Here is an 18084-nt window from a genome sequence, read left to right on the forward strand (position 1 = left end):
GCGGTGCCGGGTCTGTTCGCGGCGCTGCGCTCCATGGCGCGGCTCGGGATCGGGATCGGGGCCCGGATCGGGGCCGGCCGGCGGCTGCTGCTGCTGCTGCTGCTGGCGCGGCTCGGCCCGGCTCGGCCCGCCCGGGGCCCGGCGCGGCTGGAGGAGCAGCTGGCGGCGGCGGGGGCGCGCTTCGGCTGGCGGGAGCTGAGCTGCCCGGCCTGCCGCGTCCTCTTCGCGCTGCTGGACACGGCGCTGCAGGTGGGGCCCGGACGCCTGGGTTCTCTGCCCGGCGGGGGGCGCCCGGACGCCTGGGTTCTCTGCCCGGCGGGGGGCGCCCGGACGCCTGGGTTCTCTGCCGGCGGGGGGCGCCCGGACGCCTGGGTTCTCTGCCCGGCGGGGGGCGCCCGGACGCCTGGGTTCTCTGCCCGGCGGGGGGGCCCGGACGCCTGGGTTCTCTGCCCGGCGGGGGGCGCCCGGACGCCTGGGTTCTCTGCCCGGCGGGGGGCGCCCGGACGCCTGGGTTCTCTGCCCGGCGGGGGGCCCCGGACGCCTGGGTTCTCTGCCCGGCGGGGGGCGCCCGGACGCCTGGGTTCTCTGCCCGGCGGGGGGCGCCCGGACGCCTGGGTTCTCTGCCCGGCGGGGGGCGCGGGCTGCGCTGCCCGACCTGCCGGTCCCGCTGCGGCTCGGGTCCCGACGGGGCCGGGCCGGGCCGGGTGGCGGGTCTGGGGGCCCCGCCGCTGCATCGCTGAGCCGGGGGGGGCCCAGTGCCGGGGGGGCAGTGTCGCGGGCCCGGAGTCGCTGCCCCGCCACGGCCGGGGTGTCCATGCGCGGCCCGTGCATCGCAGGGGGAAACTGAGGCTGCAGGCGGCACGTGACGGGCCAGGCCGCTCCGGGGTGCGTGGCAGGGCCAGGCCTGGATCCGCCCCCCCGAGCTGCCTGCGCTGTGGGGTGTGGGGTGTCACTGGGGCGGGCGGGGCAGAGTTAAGGGTGTCTGCCCGGCTGGCTGCCCCTCGCCCTGGCTGGGGCGTTACCCACCCATCCGCCCCGCCTGCCCCACGGCTGCTCCCGCCCCGCCCCGCCTGCCCCAGCTCTGGTCCAGGGCATGGGGCACGCACGTGAGTGGGGCAGGACCCGGCTCAGCCTCCCCGCTCAGCCGACGCCGGGGGGCGGATGTCACTCGGCACCCGCCGTCCTGCCCGCGTCTCCATGGCGTGCGCTGGCTGCCCATGGCTGGCCCCGGTGCTGCCGTGCTGCGGGGGGGGGGGGATCTGCCTGCCCCATGGTCCTTGTCGGGGCCGGATCTCCAGCAGGGCCTGCCCCACTGCCCTGCAGTCCCCACCACGCGGCCCTGATGTCTGGGGGGACCAGGCTCCAGAGGGGGATGCAGCAGGACCCTGGGGACCAGGCTGTGGGTGCAGCAGTGCGGGTCGAGTCTGGCCAGGGTGCTGGGGAGGGGCAGTGCCGTGGGGCTGGGCATGGGCTGGGCCGGACCCCTGTGCTGTCCCAGCCAGAGGCGAGTGGCTGGGTGGAGAAGCCGTGAGAGGACGAGTCTCCCCAGCCCGGGGTCAGTGGGGGGTGCTGGGGCCCGGCCTGTCCCCCGCTCACGCCGGCCTGCGTTGCAGACGGAGACGAACGAGGCCCGCATCCGGCGGCTGGCGGTGAGCGTCTGCACGGAGCTGAAGCTGGCGCGGGCGCAGGTATGCCAGGACGCGGTGCAGCTCTTCGGCAAGGACGTGGTGTCGGTCTGGGCGCGCTCCGTCCTGCGCCCGGCGGAGATCTGCGGCCTGCTGGTGGGCGCCCGCTGCGGGCACTGGGACATCTTCTCCGACTGGAACGTGACGCTGCCCCACGCGCCCAAGCCCCCGCCCGCGCCGCCCACGCCGCCCCCGCCCGGCGCCCCCACCGCCCGCCTGCTCTTCCTCACCGACCTGCACTGGGACCGGGCCTACGCGCCGGGCAGCGACCCGGCCTGCAAGGACCCGCTCTGCTGCCGGGGGGACCCGGTGCGGGCCCCCCCCACGCGGGCGCCGGCTACTGGGGCGAGTACAGCAAGTGCGACCTGCCGCTGCACACCATCGAGAACCTGCTACAGCACCTGGCGCGCGCCGCCCCCGTGCAGCTGGTCTACTGGACGGGCGACCTGCCCGCCCACAACATCTGGCAGCAGAGCCGCGCCGACCAGCTGCTGGCCCTGCGCACGCTCAGCGCCCTGCTGCGCAAGTACCTGGCGCCCCTGCCCGTCTACCCCGCCGTGGGCAACCACGAGGCCGTGCCCGTCAACAGCTTCCCGCCGCCCTACGTGCACGGCAACCAGTCCTCCGCCTGGCTCTACGGCGCCATGGCCGAGGCCTGGCGGGACTGGCTGCCGCCCCAGGCGCTGGAGACCCTCAGGTGGGGCCGGGGGCCGGGGCGGGATGAGCCGGGTGGGGCCTGGCCGGGGGCGCGGGGAGGTAGGGGGCCGCCCGGAGCGTGGCTGGGCAGGGCGCGGGGGCGGCCAGGGCTGGGGTCTCCTCGCTCGCTCACGGCTCCCTCCCCCCGCAGAGTCAGCGGCTTCTACACCCTGCGGCTGCGCCCGGGCCTGCGCCTCGTCTCCCTCAACATGAACTTCTGCTCCGAGGCCAACTTCTGGCTGCTCATCAATGCCACCGACCCGGCCGGGCAGCTGCAGTGGCTGGTGGGCGTCCTGCGGGCAGCTGAGGAGCGGCGGGAGAAGGTGAGGGGGGCCGGGGCGGGACCACGGGACCTGGCTGCCCCCGGTGCCCGGCGTGGCTGTGCCTGCGGGCGGGGCAGGGCTCCCTTCCCAGAGCTGCTCTTCCCTGGGGGGCTGCTGCTGGGCCCCCCCAAACGCCTGCACCGGGGCGCGGGTGGGTCCGCACGGCGCTGTCACAGCCGGGCCCCGCACAGGGCTGCACCCCCCTTGCTGCCGGCCCCGCAGCACCCCAGCAGCGGTGCCCCTCCCTTCCCTGGGGGGCCAGTGGCCGGCGGGGGACAGGGGTAGCTGGCCGGGCGCTTTGCTGTTTCAGGGGAGGGGCGTCTGTCCCCCGGGGGGGTTCCCGTTTCGGGGGCTGGCCCTGCTCACCCCAGCCTGCCGTCACAGGTGCACATCATCGGGCACATCCCCCCCGCCCACTGCATGAGGAGCTGGAGCTGGAACTACTACCGCATCATCAACAGGTGAGCCCCCCGGACGCCTGGGTCCTCTCCCTGCGCGCCAGGGCTCGGCACCTCCCCTCCTGCCAGGGGAGCCGCCAGCCCCATCCCCCGCCCCCTGCTTCTCCACAGGCCGGGGAGGGACCCGTCGTGTCCTGGGTCCCCGGGGATCCTGCTCCCCCTCCGTCCAGCCGAGGGGGTTCTGGGGGAGACGCGTCCCCTCTGCAGGGACCCACGCGCCCAGCCAGCGCCGGCAACGCAGCCGGGTTGTCGGTGCCCAGACCCAGCACAGGCTCCGGTAGCTCCCCCGGGGGCGTTGCTGCGTCTCCCATCGTAACCCCCTCGAACCAGCACCTTCCCCTCGGCGCTGTTCCCTGGGGGGGCGGGAGGGAGAATCACCTCCCTTGTGCCCGGTGTGGCTAGCTGGGAACGTGTGCAAAGCAGAGAGAAACTGAGGCACACCCAGGACCAAGCATGTTATGAGGACTGCCCCATTCGTCACACCCAGCGTCCCTGTTCCCTCCTCCCCGCCCAGGGGCCGGGCCCCGCCCCCCGCACAGGCTTGCAGGGCTGCGTCTCTGCGGGCAGGCTGGGCCCAGCAGCTCGGGTGCCGGCCCGGGGCCCCTCTGAACCAGGCGCCCAGGCTGGACTTGCAGCAGCAGAACGGGGAGCGCAGGCTGGCATCCGTGCCGGCCAGGGGCCCCCGTCCTGCCCTGGTCCCACGGGAGCCGGGTTCAGGGGCCCGGGGCAGCTGTACGCTCCCTGCGCGGGTGGGGGGCTGGCGGTGCCCCTGGGTCGGAGGACACAGCTTCTGGAGCGTGGCAGGCGGGCCCAGCCTGTGCGGGCAGGGCTGGGGGCCGACTCAGCCCCACACAGGCAGCCCCCACGTTAGGTTGATGGGCCCGTGGGCGGGTGCGAGCTGCGCTGGGGGCCTGTGAGGCGCTGCCAGTTGGGTCAGGAGCCCTGTGGTGACGCCGTCTCCGCGCCCGCCGGCAGGTTCGAGGGCACCATCGCCGCCCAGTTCTTCGGGCACACGCACGTGGACGAGTTTGAGATGTTCTACGACGAGGAGACCCTGTCGCGCCCCGTCTCCGTGGCCTTCGTAGCCCCCAGCGTCACCACCTACATCGACCTCAACCCAGGTGAGTCCTGCCCTGTGGTCCCCCGGGGCCGCGGGGCGGCGTGCGGCAGCTGGCGCGGGGCAGCTCTTCCGTGTGTGGGGTGACGCTCTGCTCCCCCCAGGATACCGCGTCTACCAGCTGGACGGCGACCACCCCGCCAGCTCCCACATGGTCCTGGACCACGAGACCTTCATCCTGAACCTGACGGAGGCCAACGTGCCGGGGGCCGTGCCGCGCTGGCAGCGGCTGTACGGGGCCCGCCAGGCCTACGGGCTGCCCAGCGTCTTCCCGGCCGACTGGGACGGGCTGATCCGGCGCTTCCAAGGCGACGAGCGCCTCTTCCAGCACTTCTGGTACCTGTTCCACAAGGGCCACCCCCCGCGGGAGCCCTGCCGCGAGGCCTGCAAGACGGCCCTGCTCTGCGCCCTGCGCACCGGCCGCTCCGCCGACCCCGGCCTCTGCCGCCAGCTCAGCGCCCGCCTGCCCTTCCGCCACATCCAGGCTCTGTGGAGGCAGTGGCAGATGTGCTGAGCCAGGCCCTGGCAGGGAGGTTCTGGGCCCAAGGGGGGACCCGGCCATCGTACCCCACAGACAGCCGCCTGGCCGTCGAAGACGTGTCACCTGACGCTGCGTGGCCGGGGGCTGCCCGAACTCCCTGGCTCCCTCCCATGCCAGCACCAGAGCCCCTTGGCCAGCTAAGCCGGGGTTGGGGGGTCCTACAGCCTCGGGGTTGGGGGGTCCTACAGCCCCTGGGATGGGGGCAGTGAGGTGCACACAGGCCAGCGCTCAGGGCAGCCGCAGGTGCCAGCACCAGCCTGGGACTCGCCCTGCTGCTCTCCGCCCTGGAGCCAGGCTGCACTGGCCGATCTCCCTCCCCCCCGGGGCAGCCCCCTCCTGCGTAGCCCCCGTGGCGCTGCAGAGAGCGAGCGAGCCGGCCAGCCTGGCAGGATGGTTTATTGACGAGTTAGTTAGTACAACAGTGACCGCGCAAGAGCAGCCACGGCCCCCCAGTGCTAACCGGGGGATCACATGCACAGGGGGCAGGGCCCCGATCCCCCCCCCCCGAGACGGGAGCCAGGCTGGGGGGCAGGGCCGGCTGTGCTTTCGCCCCCGGCAAAGCCTGCGTCCTGGCGGCCGTGGACCAGTTGCGGGGTCGGCGCACCAGGGCCCCAGCTGGGCCGTGCCCCATGGCTGGGCAGGGCAGTGCCGGGCCAGCATTCCCTGGAGCGGGGTGGGGGGGGGGGGGGCCGGCCCCAGGGGCCCCTCACGGCGTCTGTGCCCCCAGGCGTTTGGCCTTGAAGCTGCCCAGCAGGCTCTGGACGCCCTTGCGCACGCTGGAGCCCACGCGCCGGGCCACCGAGTCTGCGGGCGGCGCTGGCAGGCAGGAGCTGGGGGCCTGGGGCCGGGCATCCAAGCACTTCTGATAGCGCAGCTGGGGGGAGACGGGAGGTTAGGGGGCAGCAGCCCTGCAAAACAAACTCCCCTCCCCCACCATGCAGGTTGGGGGGGGAGGGATGGGGGCAGCCCCTCCAGGCAGGCGAATGGTACTGTGGGTCCCCGGGGGCACCACTGTGAGGAAGGGGAGATATTCTTGGGGTTTCTCTGAGCGCTGGGTGGGTGCCTCAGTTTCCCCATATGTTACTCAGGTATGTCAGTGATGGGAGCGGGGGGGGTGATCCGTGCAGGGGCCACTGGAGGACAGACGGCCCCCCAGCCGCACGTACACAGACAATGGCCAGGCCCAGCCCCGTGCACCATGCGGGAGCAGGAGGGGGGCAGGTGGCCACCTTGCCCGGGAAGGGGCATCTGGGAGAGGGTCAGGGCACTGTGGGGATCCCTGGGAGGAGAGCCCAAGAAGGGGGCTCGGGGGCTCCCTGGGTGTCGCTCCTGCAACCTTCTCTTCATCTGCTGCCAGCGTCTGTCTGCGCGTGACCCCGAGAACCAATAAACCCCCCTGCCTCCCAGCCTGGCTGTGAATCGCTTCTGACGGCAGGCGGGCGCCCGGCCCCTTTGGGGACGTGTAGGGTCCCCAGCGTTTGGGGGGAGCTGGCGGGCTGGACCCTGAGGCTGGATTCGGGCGGCGGCTGCCCGGGTGCGAGGGGCTCTGGGGGTGACCCGCCCCCCTGGAGCCCTGCCTGGCTGGTTCCAGCCCCATGTCCCCGTGGGACTCCAGCCCAGCCCCCAGGCGGGGCCCAGCCCCTGGCTCTGAGGGGCGGCGGGGGGCACTCACCATGCAGGCGGCCTGCACGGCCTCGCTCAGCCCCGCGGCGTTGGGCTGGCACCAGACCATGTGGCAGCGGAAGGTGCCCGGCGCGCTGGCGGTGATGAAGGCGAAGGAACGCACGTCCCGGCCCACGCCCATGAAGGAGAGAAAGCGCACGCGGCACTCACACAGCACGGCCTCCGTCTGCGGGACAGCAGGGTCAGGGCTGGACACCCCCTGCCACACAGCTCCTGGGGGCAGGGACAACCCTCCCAGCGGGGCGGCCAGAGCACCCCCCCTCCCCCCGGCACGGCTGCCAGGTGAGAGCGCGGTACCCCCCCTTTCCCCCCGGCAGTCATACGGCCCCAGAGGGACGGCGGGAGACCCCTGCCATGGCCCCCCTGGGCCTGGGACCCCAGAGACGGGGCAGCTGCACGGGGGAAGGAGCCTGTCCCCGACACCAGGGAGCCCCGGACCCCAGAGCCATGGGGGGCAGGAGCGGCTGAGCCGGCCTGAGGGGCGTGAATGGGGCTGGTGTTGGCCAGGGACAAAGAGGACTGCATGGGTCAGGACCCCCCAGCTGGGGGCCCCCTTGGGTCCAGGGGAGACCATGGGGTGATGGGCCCCTGAGGGCAGGTGGGGTGCAGCTGGGCCTCCCCTGCGCATGGGTGATACTGACTGTGCTCGGGGGAGGGCAGGGGATGTTCTTCCTGTTACGGCTGAATCCTGTTTGTGCCTCAGTTTCCGCTCTGAGTTGCACAAGTATCTAGTGGTGGGACGAGGGCTGTGATGTCGCGGAGACCCCAGGGGCAGGGGGATGGCTGCCTGGGCCCCCACAGCAGCCGACTCTGTGCCTGGCACCTGCAGCCCGGGCCCACCCCCAGCCACGGAGCCGGCCAGGGGGGCTAGAGACTGGTGGGGCAGGTGCCTGGGGGACGGGGTCGGGACGGGGGAGCCCAGGGCTCTAGGAAGCTGTTCTAGGCCGGTTGCACCACGCTGGGAGAGTCACTGCTGACTGCGGGGGGGGGCAGGACCCCTTTGGGGGCGTGTGAGGCTCCCCAGGCATCCCATCCCAGGACGCGCGGCGGGGAGCTCCCGGCGGAGCAGGGGGGTCGCAGCCCCGAGGTAAGCCTGGGCCCCAGGACACGTGGCGGGGGGCTGGGGGCTCACCTGTGCGTGGGTGACGCTGAGCGTGGCGGGCGCCACGTGGACGTGGCTGGGGGTCCAGTGCTCCCGGCTGGTGGCTGCCAAGGCTGCGTCCAGGGCCGCATTGATCACGTCCATGCCTGTGGAACGGACAAAGCGCAGCGGCCGTCAGAGCCTGCCCCAAGCATGTGGGGCCGCTCAGGGGAGCCCAGCCCCAGGAGCCCTGCCACCGGGCGCCCCGGGCTCAGGGCACCGTCCAGCACCCCAGCTACCCGGCGTTAACCCCTTGCAGGCAGTGTGCCCCCCGCCCCCCACGGGCCGTACCCACAGGCCTGGCGACGGGCACGCTGCCCAGGTAGGAGACCTGGAACTTCTGCACCAGCTCAGTCTTGGGGGCCGGGAACTCCACTGCAGAGAGGGGGGGAGAGAGACAGGGGGGGCAGACGGGGGCCCTGAGTCTGGGCTGGCAAAGCCGCATGTCCCCCAGCCCAGCCCAGCCCAGCCCTGCCCCTCATTGCCCAGCACAGTTGGGCTTGGCCAACTCTTGGCCTCCCATCTGCTGACAGCTGGTCACCCCCCCACTGGCCAGCCCCCCCTCTGGCCCCAAGGGGGGTTTGTTGCCTCTGCTCCAGCTCCAAGTGCCATGGGGCAGATGCCCCCCCATGGCCCCCCCCTCCCAGCAACCCCACGCCTCCTGTCCCCCTGCCTGGCCCTGACCCTGCCGCACCCAGCACCCCGACTCCAGTGCCCATGTCCCTGCCCTGTCACCAGGACCCCCCGCCCCCCAACACTCCCCGTGCCCGCCGTGCCCCTGACTCTACCTTGGAAGGGAATCTCCACCATCTTGGCATGATCCAGCGCCAGGCCGTTCGCCAGGCCCCGCGTGCTCCGCCGCTCCACCATGATCTAGGGGAGCCCAGGGGGTCACCAGGTGCCCAGCTATAGGCACCCGCCCCCCAGGCACCGCACCCTTGGGCCCCCCCGGTCCCCGACATACATCACAGGTGGCGCCAGGCCCAGCCTCCTCCTGGCGACCCATTGCCCAAGGCTCTGCCCCACGCCACCCCTGGGTCCCACCCGCCAACCCTCCCAGGGCCCATGTAGGCTGGTGGCGATGGGGTGGGGTGGGGGTCCCGGAGGGGACCCTCGACATGTTACACCTGCGTCTGGCCAGACTCATTGCTGTGCCGGGGGGCCTGTGTGTGCGCCAGGGCCCAGCCGGCTGCGGCAGGTGCTCGTACGGGGATGCTGAGCGTGGGGTCCAGCCGCTGGCGCTAGGCACCTGGGGCAGGTCTCTGCTGCCCAGCCAGGACTGCCCCCCGCCCTGGGTCCCAGTTGGGCCGGCCCCAGCACAGACGCTGCAGTCCTCAGCAGCCGCAGACCGGTCTGGAGCTGGCGCCGTGACAGGTGGAAGCATGGGGCTGCGTGTGCCGGTGCTGCAGAGCCGGCACGGCCAGCGGCGCAGATCCCAGCTCGGCCTGGCCCAGCACTCAGCCTGCAGCAGCCGACAGGGACGCTGCAAGGCGTGCGGGCGCTGCTCACCTCCAGCTCCCAACCTTCGCCTGGCCTTGGTGTGAACCTTTGCCAAGAGCCGCAGCTGGGCTCACCAGCGCCCCGGCTACACCCGGTGCTGCACGGGTTGAGCCGAGCAGTGCCAGCGAGCGGGCAGGGCTGCGGCACGGAGGGGACTGCGGGCGTCCAGCCGCCAAGGGACGGGGGGGGGGGGTGGGTGAACGCGAGCAGCCAGCTCTGGGTGGGTACAGACAGGCGCGAGCAGGGGGTGGCGATTCCCCCAGGCCCTGGGTGACCCCAAAGGGCGTCACACAGGGTCCCGGGTCTCACCTTGGAGCAGGTCTCTTGCAGGCTGGTGGCGATGCTCTTGGCCGGCGTCTCGCACCGGAACACGTGGCATTTCAGCATCTGTGTCAGCCGGTCCCGGGCCACGTAGGCAAAGTCCCTGCGGGGGAGAGACCCCAAGGGTCCAAGCCGGCCTGGCGCCCACCTGGCCCCTCTCCCTGGGGCTGCATCTCACCCCAGTGCCCAGGGGCAGGGTCCCTCAGCCGGGGGGTTCATGGCTCACTGCTCTGTGCCGCCCGCTCGCCCCGCTCACGCCCCCGACCCTGCCCGACCCCCCTCCCCAACTGCCCCACTGAGCCGCACAGAATCTTCCCACCCAAACGGCAGAGCTGGACCCACGGCACCCTGAGTCCAGCCCCTTCCCCCCCCCCCCCCCATGACAGCCCCGGGGTGCAGAGCCCCGCCCCCATGACAGCTCCAGGGTGCAGAGCCCAGGCCCCCACACCCACGACAGCCCCGGGGTGCAGAGCCCAGCCCCCTGGCTCATCCCCGCCCAGCCTTTTCAAATTCCAAACTGTTTCCTCCACCCACCCCAAAACTTCAGGGATGGAGCTGCCTTCATCTCAGGTCCGTGGGCGTGGGGGCCTCTTGGAGAGTTGGGGGCGTTTCCATCTGGCTTCCCCAGGACGCACAGCGGCAATGGGGGGTGAGGGATGCAGGAGGGGCAACGGCAACATGGGGTGACGGCCAATGGCACAGGGGGGGCGGGTGGGGTGGTGGTATGGGGGGGTGGCAGGGGCTGATGGGGGGGCATCAGGGGCGATGGCACGGGGAGGCGGATGGGAGTTGATGGGGGGGCAGGCGGGGTGATGGCATGGAGGGGGCGGGGGGGTTGATGGGGGCTCCCTGTGTCGTGGCAGGAAGCATCAGGCAGGCTGGGGCAGTTGAGGGCTATGAGGGGGGCCCACGAGCTGCACCCCCCCACGCCCGCTCCCTGAGGCCTGGCACCCCACGGCTCCGCGGTGCCCCTTGCCCAGGCCCAGCGCGGTGCTGGGCGGAGGATGTACAGGGCAGGACGTGGTGCCCGGGGCCCCCCCTACCTGCTGTCGTCCCGGCCAACGCCCCAGACGCGGATGCCGGCCACGGGCTGGGCATGCAGCAGCGTCTGCTCCACCGGCTCCGCCAGCCGCAGCATCTCCCCGTCCAGGAGCAGCAGCAGGGGCCTGCCCTGGGGAGGGCGGGGGGAGGGGGGGGTCAGAGGTCAGGTCTGTGGCAGGGCCGCAGCAGTGGGGTGCCAAGGGGCTGGCGGAGGATCAGCCCCACGGGGACCCATTTTTAGGGCATGTCATGCTTTGGGGGTCCGGGGGGGGGGTCCGTTCCCCGCAGCTCACAGCCCTGCCCAGGCCCCCTCCCCAGAGGCCTCTCCCCTCCCCCAGCGCTCCCCCCCAGCCTCTGGCAGTCCCACCCTCAGCCCCTTCCCAGAGCCCCAGCTGCCCCAGCTCACCTCGCCCCAGCCCCCCGCCGGGAGGGGGCCACGGCAGGCCAGCTGGCGGATGCAGTGGTTCACGGCCGCGCTGCTCTTGCCTGGAGCCAGCTCCTCCTCGGTCATCTCCACCCAGCCCAGCGAGCGCACGGGGAAGCACTAGGGGGACACACACGCCGTGGGGCACTGCCAGCTCCCCCCACCCCCTGGCAGAGAGCCACCATCACCAGCAACCAGGGGGTCACAGGCTGGTGGGGCCCAGGGTCTGACTGGGGGGGCACGAGACTGGGGGGGGGCCCAGGGTGTGACCCGGGGGGGGGCACGAGGCTGGCGGGGCCCAGGGTCTGACTGGGGGGGCACGAGGCTGGGGGGGCCCAGGGTGTGACCGGGGGGCACGAGGCTGGCGGGGCCCAGGGTCTGACTGGCGGGGGCACGAGGCTGGGGGGGGCCCAGGGTGTGATCGGGGGGACACGAGGCTGGCGGGGCCCAGGGTGTGACTGGGGGGGCACGAGGCTGGGGGGGCCCAGGGTGTGACCGGGGATGAATGGTACCGGGCTAGATGGGCTCATTTGCCCATGTACTAAGCTGGTGGCTCCTCCCAGCGCCATGACGACAGTTACCCGGCAGCCCCTGCTGCCCCGGGCGCCATGACGACAGTAACCCAGCAACACCTCCTGCCCCAGGAACCATGACGACAGTTACCCGGCAGCCCCTCCTGCCCCAGGAACCATGACGACAGTTACCCGGCAGCCCCTGCTGCCCCGGGCGCCATGACGACAGTAACCCGGCAGCCGTACCTTGGAGCCCAGGGGGGAGCCCAGCGGCAGCGTCGGTTCCTCGGCTTTCGGCACGCTGGGGAAGAGCAAAGCAGGCTGGTGACGCCCCAGGCAGTGCCCAGTGCCCAGCCCCGGGGCAGGACTGGGTCTGGACCCACGGCCAGGGCCCATCACTCCCAGCCCATGTGCCTCAACCCGCCCCACTGCTGCTCTCACAGGGGCAAAGCCTCACAAGGGGAAACCTGTCGGGATGCCCCCAGCTCCTTGGCTGCCACCTGACACCCCCAGAGTCAAGTGCTGGCTCCCAGCCCCCCTGCTCTGCCCACTAGGCCCTGCTGCCCTCCTTGGGGCTGGAGCCCAGAAGTCCCAGCTCCCAGCCCTACACCGACTGGGCACAGCCCAGGCCAGCTCTGTCGTGGCCCTGGGGATAACGGTCCAGCCCACGCTCCCAGCTGCTCCAGGCCTCGCCAGGCAGAGGCAGCACTGTGTTGGGGGGTGCCAGTGACCACGGCGGGGGGGGGGGGGCATGGCCCAGCGTCCCACACGTGGCTCCGTGCAGCCCATCCTACTCACCTGAGGCTCAGCAATGCCAGGTGCAACGTGGACTGCTCCGACTCCTGCTGCCTGGGCTCCGGGGTCCCTTCCTCCGATGGGACATCCTGGGCGAGGGACACAAAGTGACAGCAATGTGGGGCGGGGAGACCCTAGGCCAGCCATGACCAGCCTGGTCTGGAAAATCCTCCCCGGACAGGGACCGAACAGCCTGCCTGGGGAGCCTCCTACACAGCTACACCCCAGATCCTTGTCAGCACTGCGACCACCTCGCCAGGGCCCCCCAGCTTGTGGCTGGGCATTTGGTTTTCTCAGGGTGCAGTTCATTGCGCTTCTCTTTACTGAATGTCAGCTTCTTGATTTCAGACCAATTCTCCAATTTGACAAGGTCATTTTCGATTCTAATCCTGTCATAGAATCACAGACACCGAGAACGTCAGGGCTGGAAGGGACCCAGGAGGCGTCTAGTCCAGCCCCCTGCTCAGAGCAGGGCCAACCCCAACTAAACCAACCCGCCAGGCCTTCAAAACCTCTAAGGATGGAGATTTCCCCACCTCCCTAGGTAACCCATCCCAGTGCTTCACCACCCTCCTAGTGAAAAACGTTTTCCTAATGTCCAACCTAGACCTCCCGCCCTGCAACTTGAGACCGTTGCTCCTTGTTCCGTCATCTGCCACCACTGAGAACAGCCTAGCCCCTTCCTCCCTGGAACCCCCTTTCAGGTAGTTAAAGGCTGCTATCAAATCCCCCCCCCCCTCATTCTTCTCTTCTGCAGACTAAACAAGCCCAGTTCCCTCAGCCTCTCCTCATAAGTCCTGTGCTCCAGCCCCCTAATCATCTTTGTTGCCCTCTGCTGGACTCTCTCCAACTTCTCCACATCCTTTTTGTAGTGGGGGGGCCCAAAACTGGACACAATACTCTAAATGCGGCCTTACCAATGCCGAATAGAGGGGAATAATCACTTCCCGTGACCTGCTGGCAATGCTCCTACTAATACAGCCCAATATGCCATTAGCCTTCTTGGCAACCAGGGCACACTGCTGACTCATATCCAGCTTTTTATACACTGTTACCCCCAGGTCCTTTTCTGCAGAACTGCTGCCTAGCTCGTCGGTCCCCAGTCTGTAGCTGTGCATGGGATTCTTCCGTCCTAAGTGCAGGACTCTGCACTTGCCTTGAACCTCATCAGATTTCTTTTGGCCAATTTCTCGAGGTCACTCTGTATCCTATCCCTACCTTCCAGGATATCTACCAACCCCCCCCCCCCCCCGCCCCCCCAGCTTAGTGTCATCTGCAAACTTCCTGAGGGTGCAATCTACCCCATCCTCCAGATCAGGTTCTTCAGCGGGAATAAACAGAACAGGAAAGCATTAAGTGATCCATCCCGTCAACCACTCCCAGCCTCTGGCAAACAGCAATGCCTGCCTATCCTGGCTAATAGCCATTGATGGACCAGTTCTCCTGAACCGATCTAGTTCTTTTCTGAGCCCCCTTATAGTCTTGGCCTTCACAACATCCTCTGGCAAGGAGTTCCACAGGTTGACTGTGCATTGTGTGAAGAAATACTGTACTTCCTTTTGTTCCTTTTAAACCTGCTGCCTATTCATTTCATTGGGTGACCCCTAGTTCTTGTGTTATGAGAAGGAGTAAATAACACTTCCTTATTTACTTTCTCTACACCAGTCATGATTTTATAGATCACTGTCATATCCCCTCTTAGTCATCTCTTTTCCAAGCTGAAAAGTCCCAGTTTTATTAATCTCTCCTCATAGGGAAGCTTTTCCAGACCCCTGATCATTTTTGTTACCCTTTTCTGTACCTTTTCCAATTCCAATACATCTTTTTTGAGATGGGGCGACCAGATCTGCACGCAGTATTCAAGGTGGGCATGCCATGGATTTATAAAGATGCATTACGATATTTTCTGTCTTATTATGTATCCCTTTCCCAATGATTCCCAACAGTCTGTGAGCTTTTTTGACTGTCGCTGCACATTGAGTAGATGTTTTCAGAGAACTATCCACACTGACTCCAAGATCTTTCTTGAGTGGTAACAGCTAACTCAGACCCCATCCGTTTATATGTGTAGCTGGGATTCTGTTTTCCAATGTGCATTACTTTGCATTTATCAACATTGAAATGCATCTGCCATTTTGTGACCTAGTCACCCAGATTTCTGAGATCCCCCCAGTATGTCTTCGCAGTCTGCTTTGGACTTAACTATCTGGAGTAGTTTTGTATCATCTGCAAATTTTGCCATCTCACTGTTTACCCCCTTTTTTCCAGATCATCTATGACTATGTTGAACAGCACTGGTCCCAGGAGAGGCCCCTGAGGAACGCCATTTTCCTCTCTCTATTCTGAACACTGACCATTTATTCCTACCCTTTGTTTCCTCTCTTATAACCAGTTACTGACCCAGGAGACACCTTCCCTCTTAGCCCATGACAGCTTACTGTGCTTAAGTGCCTCTGGTGAGGGATCTCCTCAAAGGCTTTCTGAAAATCTACGTACACTATTGTCACGCTGCTGGCTTGAGGGGGGGCATTTGTTATATGGTTTAACATCGATATGTCAAAATCATAACAATCCGTGTGAGACAGGCCATGTCAGGAACTGTTAGAAAGGCTGTACTGTGCTAAGTCAGATGATAACACTTATGTTCATGTGTGAGGTGTGAAATGGAAGTTATAGATGTATTTGATGTATCTGTATTTCAAATGGTGCTGTCTGGGTAACGACTCAGATAGGAAGGCTGCAGAACAATAGCCTGCTTAATGGCCCATTAAGACATTCCCAGGTGCAAGGGGCCCAGGGGGAGAAGCCGGAAATACACCTGATGAGTCACCAGGACTTCCCCATGTGACTCTGGACTCCATTTTGGTTCCTGTGAAATTCCACAGACAGCATGGCCAGGACAGAAGGTGTATAAGGCAGAGGCCTGGGAAACCATTTTGCCTTTTGTTCCTGTTCAGCTACAGACACACACCTACCTCTGGATCAATTCACTTGCAACTGAACCGAAGGACTAAGACCCATTGAGACGCTGGAGGTACGCCAGAGGGACTGTACAAGCTGCAACTCCACAACTCTTCTAGAAACCTGATGTGTATGGACTTTCAATCATCTGTATGTATCTGATTTGCTTTGACTCTTTAACATTTCTCTCATGGTTTATTTCTTTCTGTTTACAATAAACCTTTAGTTTTAGTTACTAAAGGATTGGCTGCCAGCGTGGTGTTTTAGGTAAGATCCAAACTTGTATTGCTCTGGTGCTGTGGCTGACCCCTGGGGGTCAGAGGGAACCTTTGTAGTAAAGATCAGAGAGTTTAAATAACTGGTCTCTTTGCTGGACCTAGTGCTGATTTGGGAGCCAGAGGCTGAAATGCAGTAAAGGGGTTGTGTGTATTTGTGTACTGGCTTCTGTGGGGATTCAGAAGCGCAGTTTGTGGTGGGTTGGGAAGTCTGGCTTCAGTGCCACGCACCAGTGCTGGGAGAATCTGCTCCCCTTTTACAGCCTGCCCTGACCTTGGCATTTTCAGGTGGCTGCCCTGGGCATGGGACAGGTCACAACTATGTCCACTGGATCTCCCTTGTCCACATGCTTGTTGACCCCCTCAAAGAATTCTAGTAGATTGGTGAGGCATGATTTCCCTTACAAAATCCATGTGGACTCTTCCCCCACAAACCGTGTTCATCTCTGTATCTGATAATTCTGTTCTGTACGATAGTTTCAACCAATTTGCCTGGTACTGAAGTTAGGCTCACTGGCTTGCAACTGCCGAGATCATCTCTGGAGCTGTTTATAAAAACAGGCATCACATCAGCTACCCACCTGTCACCTGGTGCAGAAGCTGATTTAAATGACTGGTTACATCCCCCATTAGTAGCTCTGCAATTTCACATTTGAGTTCCTTCAGAACTCTTGGGTGGAACCATCTGGTCCTGGTGACTGATTACTGGTTAATGTATCCATTTGTTCCACAACCTCCTGTACTGACAGCTCGTAACACACCGGGTGGGATTTAGTTGTACGTTGCTTGTCTTCGTGGGAGAGAATCGTGCTCCGCCACTGAGTGACTGCAGCCCAGCTGACGGCTGTAACGTTCGGGCGTTGGTGCCCCATGTCGATCCGGCCAATTTTCCGAGCAGGTTGTTGCATGTTTTGACTTTAGTCCAAATTAGTCCAAGTGACTGACAGCCAGGAGGCTGGGTGTTTAACACCTTTTTTGCTTCAGTCTTCACTAAAAGGGTAAATGGGGCCAGCCGGAGGAAGGAACACAAGCCAAAATCAGGAAAGAACTGGTTGGAGAATATTTAGGTGTGTTAGATGTCGCCTGAGGCCCCTAAGGAAGTGGCTGAAGGCATCTCGGAACGTTAGAATTCCCGGAGGAGGGTGAGGTCTCTGAGGACTGGAGAAGGGCAAACACGGTAGCCCTCTTTAGGGAGGGGGACAAAGAGGGAAATAACTGGGAAATAAGAGACCAGTCAGCCAACCTTCGGCACCTGGAAACCAATTATTCATCAACCCACTTGTGAGCACCTAGAGAATAATGAGGAACAGCCAGCATGGACTGGTCAAGAACAAATCATGCCAGACCAGCCTAATTCCCTTCTGACAGGGTTACTGGGCTAGCGGTGGACGTGCTATCTTTTGATTTTAGTTCAGTGTTTGACACTGTCCTACGCGACGTTCTGCTGAGCAAACTAGGGAACCGTGGGCTAGACGCAGACACTGAAAGGTGGTTGCACAACCTATTCCAAGAGCAGATCACTGCATCCTGGGAGGGCAAATGTCCCGACGTCCCACAGTTTCCCGCACTAGCCAATACAGCAGTTTCATTAAAAACATGGCACCAAGCTGGGAGGTGATGCAAGACCTTTGGAGGACAGTGATCAATAGCTCCATGTCTAGCTGGCAGCCAGTAACAAGCAGAGTGCCCCAGGGGTCAGTCCTGGGGCCGGTTTTGTTCAACATCTTCATCAATGATCTGGAGGATGGGGTAGATTGCACCCTCAGCCAGTTTGCAGATGACACTAAAATGGGGGGAGTGGTAGATACCCTGGAAGGTAGGGATAGGATACAGAAGGACCTAAACAAACTGGAGGATTGGGCCAAAAGAAATCTGATGAGGTTCAGCAAGGACAAGTGCAGAGTCCTGCACTTAGGACGGAAGAATCCCATGCACAGCTACAGACTGGGGACCGACGAGGCTGGGCAGCAGTTCTGCAGAAAAGGACCTGGGGGTTACAGTGGATAAGAAGCTGGATATGAGTCAGCAGTGTGCCCTGGTTGCCAAGAAGGCTAATGGCATATTGGGCTGCATTAGGAGGAGCATTGCCAGCAGATCGCAGGAAGTGATTATTCCCCTCTATTCGGCATTGGTGAGGCCGCATTTAGAATATTGTGTCCAGTTTTGGGCCCCCCACTACAACAAGGATGTGGACAAGTTGGAGAGAGTGCAGCGGAGGGCAACAAAAATGATGAGGGGGCTGGAGCACAGGACTTACGAGGAGAGGCTGAGGAAACTGGGCTAGTTTAGTCTGCAGAAGAGAAGAATGAGGGGGGATTTGATAGCAGCCTTCAACTACCTGAAAGGGGGTTCCAGGGAGGATGGAGCTAGGCTGTTCTCAGTGGTGGCAGATGTCAGAACAAGGAGCAACAGTCTCAAGTTGCAGGGGGGGAGGTCTAGGGTGAATATTAGGGTGGTGAAGCACTGCAATGGGTTACTAGGGAGGTGGTGGAATCTCCATCTTTAGAAGTTTTTAAGCTGCGGCTGGAGAAAGCCCTGGCTGGGATGGTTTAGTTGGGGATGGTCCTTCTCTGAGCAGGGGTTGGACTAGATACCGCCTGGGTCCCTTCCA

General features: G+C 65.1%; 2 protein-coding genes across 4 annotated transcripts in view; one reads left to right on the forward strand and one right to left on the reverse strand.

The window, feature by feature from the left end:
* SMPD1 (sphingomyelin phosphodiesterase 1) lies at positions 1–6491 on the forward strand. The gene is given in 7 exon segments (XM_067564622.1): positions 1–249; positions 1614–1991; positions 1994–2382; positions 2533–2704; positions 3089–3165; positions 4138–4283; positions 4384–6491. Coding segments are annotated over 7 exon segments (1788 nt in total). The 5' UTR covers positions 1–33; the 3' UTR covers positions 4794–6491.
* The window catches only part of APBB1 (amyloid beta precursor protein binding family B member 1), a 27092-nt gene continuing 14534 nt past the window's right edge, over positions 5527–18084 (reverse strand). For all 3 annotated transcript variants that reach the window (XM_067564621.1, XM_067564619.1, XM_067564620.1), the window contains 10 exons: positions 12241–12326; positions 11689–11743; positions 10913–11050; positions 10509–10636; positions 9454–9568; positions 8433–8517; positions 7936–8019; positions 7636–7751; positions 6493–6669; positions 5527–5694 (listed from right to left, as the gene is read on the reverse strand). In XM_067564621.1, the coding sequence (XP_067420722.1) occupies positions 5527–5694; positions 6493–6669; positions 7636–7751; positions 7936–8019; positions 8433–8517; positions 9454–9568; positions 10509–10636; positions 10913–11050; positions 11689–11743; positions 12241–12326 (1152 nt within the window). The remainder of the gene's footprint in view (positions 5695–6492; positions 6670–7635; positions 7752–7935; positions 8020–8432; positions 8518–9453; positions 9569–10508; positions 10637–10912; positions 11051–11688; positions 11744–12240; positions 12327–18084) is intronic.

The sequence above is a fragment of the Emydura macquarii genome, unplaced genomic scaffold (assembly GCF_026122565.2).
Source record: "Emydura macquarii macquarii isolate MOO-44397 ecotype Brisbane River unplaced genomic scaffold, CSIRO-AGI_Emac_v2 contig_2661, whole genome shotgun sequence".
NCBI classification, from domain to species: domain Eukaryota; kingdom Metazoa; phylum Chordata; order Testudines; family Chelidae; genus Emydura; species Emydura macquarii.